This window comes from Eulemur rufifrons, chromosome 16, assembly GCF_041146395.1.
Source record: "Eulemur rufifrons isolate Redbay chromosome 16, OSU_ERuf_1, whole genome shotgun sequence".
Classification (NCBI taxonomy): domain Eukaryota; kingdom Metazoa; phylum Chordata; class Mammalia; order Primates; family Lemuridae; genus Eulemur; species Eulemur rufifrons.
The window spans coordinates 5,286,683-5,298,788 of NC_090998.1; the positions used below are offsets into that span (position 1 = coordinate 5,286,683).

The window sequence follows — 12,106 nt, forward strand, 5'->3', positions numbered from 1 at the left end:
TTTGTATTTACTCAGATTTTTACTCTTTCTGTTGTTCTTTCTTTCTCCTTGATGTTCCAAGATTCCTTCTTTTGTCATTTTATCACTTAGAAAAATTTGTATAGTCATCCTTTTAAGGTAAGTCTGCTGATAACAAATTCTCTTACTTTTTCTTGTTCAAGAACGTTTGATTTCCCCTTCTCTCCTGAAGGGTATTTTTGTTGGATATGGGATTCTACGTTGACCACTGTTATGATGCTTGCTTCAGGTCTTTGTGATTTCTGATGATTTCTGAATGATAGAAACCCCATCATTCAAATTGTCATTTCTCTATTGCTACTTTCCAGTATTTTCCTTTGCCTTTAGTTTTCAGAAGTTTGATTCTGATGCATCTGGGCATGGGTTTCTTTGAGTTTATCCTATTTAGGGTTTTCTCAGCTTCTTAAATCTATAGATTTATATCTCTTGGCAACTTGGGGAAATTTTCAGCCCTTATATCTTTAAATTTTTGTTTAGCCTCACATCTCCTCCTTTCCTTCTTGGGTTCCAGTGACATGAATATTAGACCTTTTGTTATAGTCTCACAGGCCCTTGAGGCTGTTTATTTTTTCAGCCTACTTTCTCTCTGTTGTTCTGTCTTCAAGTTCACTGATGCTTTTCTCTGTCCTCTTCATTCAGCTGTTAAGGCTCAGCCAGTGATTTTTAAATTTTGTCTATTGTGTTTCAGTTCTAAAATTTCCATTTGGATCTTCTTCATATCTTCTATTTCTTTCCTGAGATTTCTATTTCTTTGCTGAGACATTTGATTTGTTTGCTGACTTACTATTTTTTTCATTTGTTTCAAGCATGTTCATAATTGTTCGCTGAAGCAATTTTACTACAGCTGCTTTAAAATCCTTGTCAGACAATGCCAACATCTGTGCCATCTTGGTGTTGGTGTCCGTTGATTGCCTTTTCTTATCCAAATTGAGATTTTCCTGATTCTTGAAATGACAAGTGATTTTCAGCTGCGTCCTGGACATTCTGAATATTATTTTCTGAGACTCTGGATCTCATTGAAAACTCCTGTTTGAGCAGACACTGCTCTGGTGGGGAAAGGGAGAGGCGGCCTTATTACTGCCAGGTGGGAGTGGAAGCCCAGGTTCCCACTTTGCATCTGCTGTCAGCACACTGGCTCAGAGGGCATGGGCCACTGCTCTCCACGTGGCCTTTGTTGAAAGGGTGGGTGTGGCATAGCAAGCTTTTTGGATGTTTGGCTGCTGTAGGGCAGTTATTGTCTACATATTTTCTGTCTTGCTAGGATGCCAATTTCCCATTCCTTCGATTAGATAGAGCAGATTTTTCTTGGGGCTTTCACTGTTTGTGCCCATTGACATTTCCAGATTGCTGCCTTCTCCAGAATCCAGTCTAGGATATATTAGGAAAAGGGAAACCTGTGAACTCGCAGCCGTGTTGCTCCTTGGGTCCTGAGAGCTCCAGTCAGCCTTCCCTCTTCTCTCCACCTTCCAGAACCTTCTTATGTCCTTTTTATATATAATGTCGAGAGTTTGTAGTTGCCCTTAGTGGAAAGGAAGAGAGATAAATGTACCTTTTCTATCCCGTCCCAGAAACACAAGGGTGTCATGTGTTTTTTTTTTCTTTTTTATTATTTTTTATTTCAAAATATTAAGGAGGTACAATATTTTTGTTACATGGATAGCTTTTATAATAATTAAGTCAAGGCTATCTATAAGTGTGCCCACCACCCAAATAGTGTTTATTGTACCTGTTAGGTAGGGTTTTTTTTTAATTATTATTTCAAGATCTTATGGGAGTATAAACATTTTGGTTATGAGTAATGACTTTGCCTCGCCAAGCCAGGGCCAGAGGCGTGCCCTTGCCCCTACCGTGCACGCCACACCCATTAGCTGTGCGCTTACCCACCCCCCACCCGCACCTGACCGACACCCAGTGAACATTACTACCATGTCAGCACATTAGTTTGGTTTGTTTTGACTCTAATTTGCAGGTGGGAACCTCAGAGATTTTCTGTCGATGAAAAAACAAAAGAACTGATTACTTTTCATTTTGTTCTTTTTCATCCAGTTTTTCCTAAAGTCACATTTCTTTACTTTAATCCACACGTCTACCTCAGCACTGGTTTGCAGATGTTGTGTTTGGAGACCTAGTCATTAGTCCAAGGGGCTGGGACAGGGTAGGAGCTATGATTATGGAGAGACTGAGAACTTTAAACTTTTGGCTGTGGGGAACAATTTTAGGCGTTTAATCTATAATGACGATAATTAGGTAATTTGTCCAAAACATATAATAAGTGTGAGGTATGGAGGCAAAGGACTCACTGGGAGCTGGGGCAGGGGAGAATCCCAGTGTAGGTGCAGAGGACAAGCAAGGGACAGAGACCAGGAAAGCAGGGTTGCCCCCTGAGGCTCACCCCTGGCTCCGCCTCCGGCTCTTCTCCACCTGCTTCTAGGCAGTGAGGCCCCAGGAACCCGCAGGAAAGTCTCTCTTTAAGTTTGGTGACCAAGAATTTCTTGCAAACCTATTGTATTCAAGACCCTGTAGAGTGAGGTAAGAGGACATCTAAGATCCTTGCTCTCAAAAAGTTTACAGCACAGGCGCCTCCCACTCTGTGGGTTCCTTTCTCATCCTACTTACCTCCTGTGCCCAGGGGACCAGACCTCACATGCCCTAGCACAGTCTCCCAGGTGATTTTGCCAGGGAGAGAGAACATTAAAAGCCAAACACAGACAGACACAGAGAGAAAGGCGTCTCACCGGGGCAGCCGGCGCTGGCCGCAGGAGCGAGCACTCACCTGATTCTGAGACAGTGTGAAGTGTGTCCAGGTGACCTACCTGCTGCTGGACGGCCGGCAGGGCACACTCCCCAAGCTGACGCTGCTCAGGGAGAAGCCAGACAGCTATGACAGCGTTTCTGGTTGGAGAACCTTTGGCTCAGCGGGCAGGGTGTTGTCCACGCAGCTGGCCAGGGACCAAGCTTGGCTGGTTCTGATCCTTTGCTTGCCTGGACTGTGACACACTTGGCCCTGCAGGGAGTGGACGTGACACAGGCAGAAGATGATATTCGGGAGGAAATTCCGCAAAGTCCTCTGCATTGGGCTGACTCTGGTCATTGCTGTCAATCTCCTTTTGGCCTTTGATGCCAAGGGGACTTTACAAAACTTAATTCTGGGTGGTGTCCACAGGGAGCTCCATTCGCCTCTGTCTGAGTGGAACGGGGCAGTGCTAGAGAGACTCTCCCGCTTGGAGGTGGAATTGCAGCATCTGGGTAAGTTCACAGCATGAATTTAGAGGGGATGATAGTGTGTGTGTGTGTGTGTGTGTGTGTGCCCTTTTTTCTAAGGGCACTTAGAAAAAAGGGGCATGGAGAGAAACATGGGTGAGAGGTCACATTCTCCTCCCTCATTTGCTCATTTAAGCATCTTACATTGAATCCTACACCTCCAAATGGGAGGTAAGTGCTGACAATTGGGTGAGCAGAAGTGGGAATCAGGGCAAGCCGTTTGGGGGAGGACAGCAAGGTGTGCACGTGAGTGGTGTGTGTGCATGTGCATGCTTGTGCATGAGCACATCCACAGACATGCAGGCAGGAACTCCCGAGAGCCTCAGGAATGTCTAGGCACTGCCCTGTCCTCAGGTCTGTGTGCGGCGGGCGCTGTTGGAGAGAGGAGGCAACCTCTGGGGCAAAGGCCTCACTTCCATTTTGCTGTGTGCTCCTATCAAGAACAAACTTTGTTAGAGGACCTAAGGTAGAATCCCGATAAGGCCGTTATGGGTGTGTGACTTTGAGCAAGAGCTTAGCTCTCTCGGCCTCAGGTTCCTGGTCTGTAAATGGAGGGATGATAACCGTAATGGCAGATATCTACCTGACCTCACAGGGTTGTGTGAAATGCGTGCAGAAAGCAATCTGTAAACTGCTATGTGCCAAATCTTAACCTCTTCACTGAAAGTTCAGGGTAAGATTTCTGCAAATGCTGGGGCTGGTTTGTGATTCTGGCTCACCACGGAACTCTAGCTCCTCGAAATTTTATGAGCCTCTGCACCTGACTTTAGTGACGAAGGCAGCGATTTTGTCCTGCTCCCTGGGTGACAGTGGTCAAAGACTGAACCCCAAAAGGGGTGTTGCATGTGTGAGCAGGGCTGTGACTACTCAGATGTTCACACAAGGGGCTGGAGTTGCAGCAAGTGTCTTTTTAAATGAGAGCTGAGTGTTTTCAGGGTTTAGGGTGAGGCAGAGGAATGGATGGAAGGAAAGACAGGAAGAGAAAAAGGAAGAGGACGGGGATGGGAGAGAGAGAGAAGGGGAGTGAGGGAGGGCATAGGAGATGGGACAGAGCAGAGGGAGCAGAAGCGAGAGTCCAGGGAGAGAGAGTCAAAGAGTTTACATGGGGATAGTAAGGGGAGAAAAGAAGAAAATGAGGAGGCAGGGGGAGAATAAAAGGAGAGAGGAGGCAGAAAGCACCCAGAGCATCTTCTGTGTCCCCTCATAAGACTCACCATGTTTTATTGTGGTACAATTTTCTGGAGAGCAAATCTCACGAGGGCTGGTTCCATGAATGTCTCATTCAGCACTCATTTCCCTTTGCACGTGAAATCACATAGATGAATAAATGCATGAGTGAGTGCAGGAAAGAGAGAGGAGAGGACAGACAGGCAGGGATGGAGGGAAGAGTGACACTGGGCAAGAGGACGGATGAAGCAGAGGGTGGATGGTTAGCTCCGGAGGCTGGTCCAGACATGCTCAGTCTAGGAGGACGCCGTGGCCCCAGGCTGCTGATCCCAGCACCACCGTCACACCTTGGCAGGACACCCAGACCACACCTGGATTCTCACCCTCCCAAGGCTCATCACACGGGCTCAGCCCTCTTGCGCCGTAACATGGCAGGAGTTGTACCCAAAGCCCAGCTACTCTTTCCTTCATCTGGGACATGACGTGCCACTGGGAGCCCCCCGGAGCCATTGGTCTACTTCCTTTTCCTTCTTTGCAATGACTAGTTTTCCCTTTTCTTTTTAGTCTTGGTGTTCCCACATTGCATTCACTCTGAATTGATGCGGCTCCTGAGACTCACGACCGCCTGAGATAAACCTCAAATGTCTTCTGGGCCCTGTTTCCAGATCACCAGTGCTCTTCTTTCTTGCGGGGCTTCCTGCAACTGAACACCTGCTCGCTTGCCTGTCATCCTGTGCTCATTGCCTCCAGGGCTCCATAAGTCAATAAGGATACGCAGATAAATTATGTAAATAATCAAGAACAAAAGCAAACATGTATTGATAATTATATCCCTACTGAGGGAGGGGTCAGTGACTCGGAACCAGTTTGCTGGGGCTGCCCTCAGGTTCCCAAAAGCCCCACCAGAATGATGTCACTGGATGTGTCTCCTTTGGGGCTACAAGTCATAAGTGTAAGTGGTGGGGATGACCTAGTGACACTGTATTCATCCTGCCAGACTCTCTGAACGTCCTCAAATTGGCTTTAGTGCGTCCAGGTCCAAACCAGTTCCCATGGACAGCAGTGAGTGAAAGACAAAATCAGATCACCCCCAAAAAAGAAGGCAGAGGAGTTTAGAGGCATAGATAATCCAGTACCACCCTGTGGCCCCTGTATGCTTAGTACAGCAGGAATAATATTCAATTCAGAACACTGTAAACATTATGCTCTCACTTTTATTTTCTGAGCACATGTGCATGATGTTCACATGAGCCTTCTTCGATAGACCTGTCACTTACTTTTCTTTCCAAGTTTGTTTGGACCATCCTCTTTTTGTCTTAAGCAGTTCCAATCAGCAGTCCCAGGGCAGGGGGTCGGGGGGAGGGACAGTTTCGGGATGATTCAAGCGCATTACATTTATTGTGCACTTTATTTCTATGATTACATTGTGATATATAATGAACTAATGATACAACTCACCATAGGTTGGGGACCCCTGCATGGCATAGTTGATTCTCCTTCTTTTCCTTCTCCTTGGGCCAGTCTTATGTCACTTTCCAGACATGTTCTCCTACCAGTTACAGGACTTCCCTCCTTCTTTTGGGGGCTGTATGTGGACCTGAAATCCAGCCCACATTCTGCTCACAAAGCCATGTGCCAGGCATGGAGCTTCATCTGCTCCATGGGACTGTCCCCTCACCAAGTTGGTGACCCTGAGTTGCAATCATCTGGAAAAAAGGGGTGCCTTCCTCTAACTTGCAGAAAGATGCTGGATGGGCTAAAAGTGGTCCTGTCAGTCTGGTGGAATTCAGTGTGGATTTAGGGAAGGATTAGTGGAAACTAAGCGGATCCTATGTCAGAGTCCCTTGATCACCACTGGGGGGGTTAATGCCAAGGAGGGTCATAATCACTGAGCACTAAATGGTTACTTTTTCTCTCTTTTTGCTGAGTTCATAGATTGAGCTTGAGGGAGTGCTTATGCTCACGCCAAGACTCTCCGGCACAATCTTACAGGGCTATTGTAAAAGTGAAGCAGACAATGTGGGGGGAAAGAGTACTGAAATTTGTAGGCCATTTTCCAAATGCAAAACATCATTATTACTATTGATATCATGGATCCCAGAAGGCCTTCTCTGCATAAAATGTCCTTTTGCCTGGGTCTGTCACTACCTGTCCACTATTTTGAGTGAAGGTGTCTCTCAAATGAATGTGACCATTGGATTTACCTGGGGCAGTTGTTAAAAATACAGATTCCCAGACTCTACTCCAGACCTACCGAGTCAGTCTCCAGTGGAGGCCTGGGATTCTGCACTTTTAACAAGCTTTCGATGACATTCTTATAACCAAACAAGTTGGAAAATGCAGGACTAAGCAGGACTAAGACAGCTCCGATTTTAAAGTTCCTGGTAAATCAACTACATGGCAAGTGAAGGGGTGGGAGGATGGTGGTGGCCATGGTTAGGACAGATGTGCCTCTGTTAGCCACTAATAGTACAATACAGTGTTTCTCAAATTTTACCATACAAAAGAATTACTCCTTTGTTTTATTAAAAAAATGTAGATTCTTGTAACTTCCCCTACTCATATTCCCACCTGACCTGAGATTCTTGTTTAGTAGATTTGGGGGTAAGTCTGGAGATCTACATTTTTTAATAATCACAACTGAAGATTCCGATGTAAGTGATTTTCAGGTCTCATTCTGAAAAACAGGAGCTTTTTGTCAACCTATTTCTCAGACAACAGTAAGTCAGTTCCTAGAGGAGCCTTGGAGGTGCGGGACAGATAAGTTTTGTTGGAGCTGTATCTAGTGCGTGCCTTTGCATGACAGCCTTGCATGGCTCTGACGAGTACCTGTGACAGCACATCCTCTGGGACAAGAGCTTGTAAATTTTAGGATTTGAAGAGTAAACCATTTCAAGGAAATTAGGATGGAAAGCTGGTAACTGGTAACTGAGGATTGGCTGAAATGTTTTCTCCCCCATGCCCCTCCTCTTGCAGAAGAAAGTATGAAATTGGCTCTGAAGCAACAAGAAAGAGTGAACAACACACTAAAGAGGGTGACAGACATCCAAAAACCAGTGAGAGCAGAGCTGAGTGAACCAAGGAAGCACACGCCCCACACGAAGCTCTTCCCAGACTCGCCGCTTTTCAAGCAGTGGGGTGAGGATCTTTCTGAGGCCCAGCAGAGAAAGGCCCAGGACCTTTTCCAGAAGTTTGGTTACAATGTGTACCTCAGCAACCAGCTGCCCCTCAATCGCACCATCCCTGACACGCGAGATTCCAGGTAGGATGGACCAGGGGAGGGCTTCCAGGGACCTCAGTTTGATTTCGGGGTGAGCTCTGGGAGGAGTGGAAGTCAGGGCTTGGCCAGAAGGTTGGGGTAGTGGGGAGGCGGTGGGGAAAGGGTTCAGGCTGACTGAGCAGAGTTCTTGTTTTCAATCCATTTTACAGTGACAGCTCAGGGAAGGTAGCTGACTGACAAATATTCACAGCCCCCTGGAGAAGGGCAAAGAGGAACAGAGATAGTAGAGGAACAGATCCTTTGAAACTTTGATCTGGAGAAACAGAGATACAAGGTCAGATGAGAACAGTGAGGCTGAGGAAGGATGTATACAAGTCACACCAAAGTTAGCAGCTCTGCTTCCTCCCTAGGATTTTCCTTGATTCTCTGCTTGGATTCCTCTTTGCTGTTAAATCTGATTTGAAGTGTCTTCTCTCTCCTTCCCCTTCTGCTACCGTTCCCCATTGTTTTTTCTCTTTCTGACTCTCCACCTTCCTTCATCATTTTATTGTTGAGATATAATTTACACACCATACAATTACCCATTTAAAGTGTACAGTTTAATGGTTTTTGCTATATTCACAGAGTTGTTCACCATCCCCACAATCAATTTGAAAACATTTTCATCACTTTAAAAAGAAACCCCATTAGAGCCTCTCCCCATTCCCACAGCTCCCCCTCCGTGGGCAACCACTCATTGACTTTCTGTCCCTCTGGTTTGCCTATTCCAGACCTTTGACATAAATGGGATCCTATAATATGGGGTCTTTTGTGACTGTTTTTTCTCACGCATCATAATATTTTAAAGTACCATCTGTGTTATAACATGTTCGATGACTTCATTCCTTTTTATTGTCAAATAATATTCTATTGTATGGATTTACCACATTTTGTTTCCCATTAATCAGTTGATGGACATTTGGTTGTTGGTCTTAAATTTAGACCTTTGGTCCATTTTAAATTGATTTTTGTATGTGGTGTTACATAGGGATCCAACTTCATTCTTCTCTGTGTGGCCATTCAGTTGTCCTAGCACCCTTTGTTGAAGAGTGAATTTCCCACTTTCCACACTGAATTGTTTTGGCTCTATTGTTGAAGTAATTTGGCTATAAATATAAGGGTTTATTTCTGGATATTAATCCTATTCCATTGATCTATAGGTCTATCCTTATGCCAGTAACACATTGTCTTAATAACTGTAGTTTTGTAGTAAGTTTTGAAATTGAACAATATGAGTCTGCCAATGGTCTTCTTTGTCAAGATTGTTTTGTCTATTCTGGGACCTTGAATTTCCATATGAGTTTTAGGATTAGTTTTCAATTTCTGTAAAGAAACCAGGAGTATTTTGATAGGGATTTTATTGAATCTGTAGATCAGTTTGTGGAGGATTGCATTTCAACAATTGTCTTTTAATGCATGAACATGAGAAATATTTCCATTTATTTAGGTCTTCTTCAATTTCTTTCAACAATGTTTTGAGTTTTCAGAGCATAAGTTGTTCCCTTCTTCTGTTAAATTTATTCCTAAGTATTTGTCTTTTTGATGCTATTAAAAGTGGAATTGTTTTCTTTTTTAACATTTTATTTTATTTAAATTGACAAATAAAATTGTATATATTTATCTTGTACAACGTGATGTTTTGAAATATATATACATTGTGGAATGGCTAAGTTTAGCTAATTAACATATACATTACCTCACACAGTTATCATTTTTGTGGCGAGCACACAAAATATACTATCTTAGCAGTTTTTAAGCATCCTACATACTGCTATTAACTATAGTCACCATGTTGTACCATAGATCTCTTGAACTTACTCCTACCTAACTGAAATTTTGAATCCTTTAACCAACATCTCCTAACCCCTCCCCACCCACCACCCCATCTCTTGGTAACCACCATTCCACTCTCTACTTCTAAAAGTGCAACTTTTTTAGATTTCACATATAAGTGAGATCATGCAGTATTAGTCTTTCTGTGCCTGGATCATTTTACTTAACATAATGTCCTCCAGGCTCATCTATGTTGCCTCAAATGACAGGATTTTATTTTTTTAATCGCAGAATAGTATTCCATCATGTATCAATACCACATTTTCTTTATCCATTCATTCCATTGATGGACACTTAGGTTAATTCCATACCTTGGCTATTATGAAAATACTGCAATGAACATGGGAGTGGGAATGCAGCTATCTCTATGACATACTGATTCATTTCCTTTGGATATATACCCTGTAGTAAGATTGCTGGATCATACAATAGTTCTAATTTTAATTTTTGAGGAAATTCTATACCGTTTTCCATAATGGCTGTACTAATTTACATTCCCACCAACAGAGTGCAAAGGTTCTTTTTTTCCCCACATCTTCATCATCATTTGTCTTTTTGATAATAACCATTCTAACAAGTGTGAGGTGATAGCTCATAGTGGGTTTAATTTTCATTTCTCTGATGATTAGTGATGTAGAACATTTTTTTCATACACCAGTTGGCCATTTGTAGTCTTCTTTTGAGAAATGTTTATTTGCTTTTCCTCATTTTTCATTTGTTTTCTTGCTATTGAATTGTTTATGTTTCTTATATATTTTGGATACCTTTTACCCTATTTTATTTTTTAAATTTTTTAAATTTCAGAATATTATGGAGGTACGAGGTACAAATGCTTTGGTTACATATATTGTCTTTGTGCCAGCCAAGTCAGAGCTACAAGTGTGCCCAACCCCCAGGCATCATGCACAATAGTCATTAGGTGTGAATTTACCCATCTTCTTCTCCCACTCCCACCTGTCCGATGCCCTATGAATGTTACTTCCATATGCACATGTAAGTGTGTTGATCAATTAGTACCAATTTAATGGTGAGCACATGTGGTGTTTGCTTTTCTATTCTTGTGATACTTCACAGAGAAGAATGGGCTCCAGCTCTATCCAGGATAATATAAGAGGTGCTAGTTCATCACTTTTTTTATGGCTGAGTAGAACTCCATGGTATACATATACCACATTTTATTAATCCATTCATGTATTGATGCACACTTGGGTTGTTTCCACATCTTTGCAACTGTGAATCATGCTGCTATGAACATCTGAATGCAGATGTCTTTTTTATAGAATGTCTTTTTTTCCCTTTGGATAAATACCCAGTAGTGGAATTGCTGGATCAAATGGTAGTTCTACTTTGAGTTTTTTGAGGTATCTCCATGCTACTTTCCATAGAGGTTGTACTAGCTTGAAGTCCCACCAGCAGTGTGCCCAGTGCTCCCATCTCTCTGCATCCACACCAACTTTGTTGTTTTGGGACTTATTGATAAAATCCATTATCACTGGAGTTAAATGATATCTCATTGTGGTTTTGATTTGCATTTCCTTGATGATTAGAGATGTTGAGCATTTTTTCATGTTTTTTGACCATTTGTCTTCTTTTGAAAAATTTCTGTTCATGTCCTTTGCCTACTTTTTAATGGGGTTGTTTGACTTTTTCTTGTTGATTTTCCTGAGTTCTCTGTAGAGTCTAATTATCAACCCTTTATTGGATGTGTAGCATGTGAATATTTTCTCCCATTCTGCAGGTTGTCTGTTTGCTCTGATGATAGTTTCATTGGCTGTGCAGATGCTTTTCAATTTGATCAGGTTCCATTTATTTATTTTTGTTGTTGCTGTGATTGCCTTTGGGATTTTCATAAATTCTTTCCCTAGGATGATGTCTATAAGAGTTTTCCCAACATTTTCTTCTAGAATTCTTAGAGTTTCATACCTTAGGTTTAAGTCTGTTATCTATCATGAGTTGATTTCTGTGAGAGGTGAGAGGTGCAGATCCTGTTTCAGTCTTCTACATATGGCTATCCAATTTTCCCAGCACCATTTATTGAATAAGGATTTCTTTCCCCAGTGTATGTTTTTGTCTGCTTTGTCAAAGATCAGATGGCTATATGAGGATAGTTTTATATCTGCATTCTCAGTTCTGTTCCATTGGTCTGTGGCTCTGTTCTTATACCAGTACCATGCTGTTTTGACCACTATAGCCTTGTAGTATAGCTTGAAGTATGGTAAATTGATGCTTCCCAATTTGTTCTTTTTGCTTAATGTTGCTTTGACTATACAGGATCTTCTCTGGTTCCACAGGAAGCATAGAATTATTTTTTCTAGATCTTCAAAAAATAATGTTGGTATTTTAGTAGGGATTGTATTGAATCTGTAGATCACTTTGGGTAGTACAGACATTTTAACAATGTTGATTCTGCCAATCCATGAGCATGGTATGGTTTTCCATCTGTTTACATCCTCTGCTGTTCCTTCCTCAGTGTTTCACAGTTCTCCCTGTAGAGGTCTTTCACCTCTGTAGTTAAATATATTCCTATTTATTTTATTTACTTTGTTGCTATTGTGAAAGGTATTGAGT

The 12,106-nt window shown here is 42.6% G+C and overlaps 1 protein-coding gene across 1 annotated transcript in view; it reads left to right on the forward strand.

Annotated features, from left to right (window-relative positions):
- Window positions 1-3,053: 3,053 nt before the first annotated feature.
- Window positions 3,054-12,106, forward strand: part of GALNT8 (polypeptide N-acetylgalactosaminyltransferase 8) — a 48,726-nt gene continuing 39,673 nt past the window's right edge. Inside the window, exons 1-2 of the mRNA XM_069491191.1 lie at window positions 3,054-3,264; window positions 7,423-7,708. Coding sequence (XP_069347292.1) covers window positions 3,054-3,264; window positions 7,423-7,708 — 497 coding nt within the window. The remainder of the gene's footprint in view (window positions 3,265-7,422; window positions 7,709-12,106) is intronic.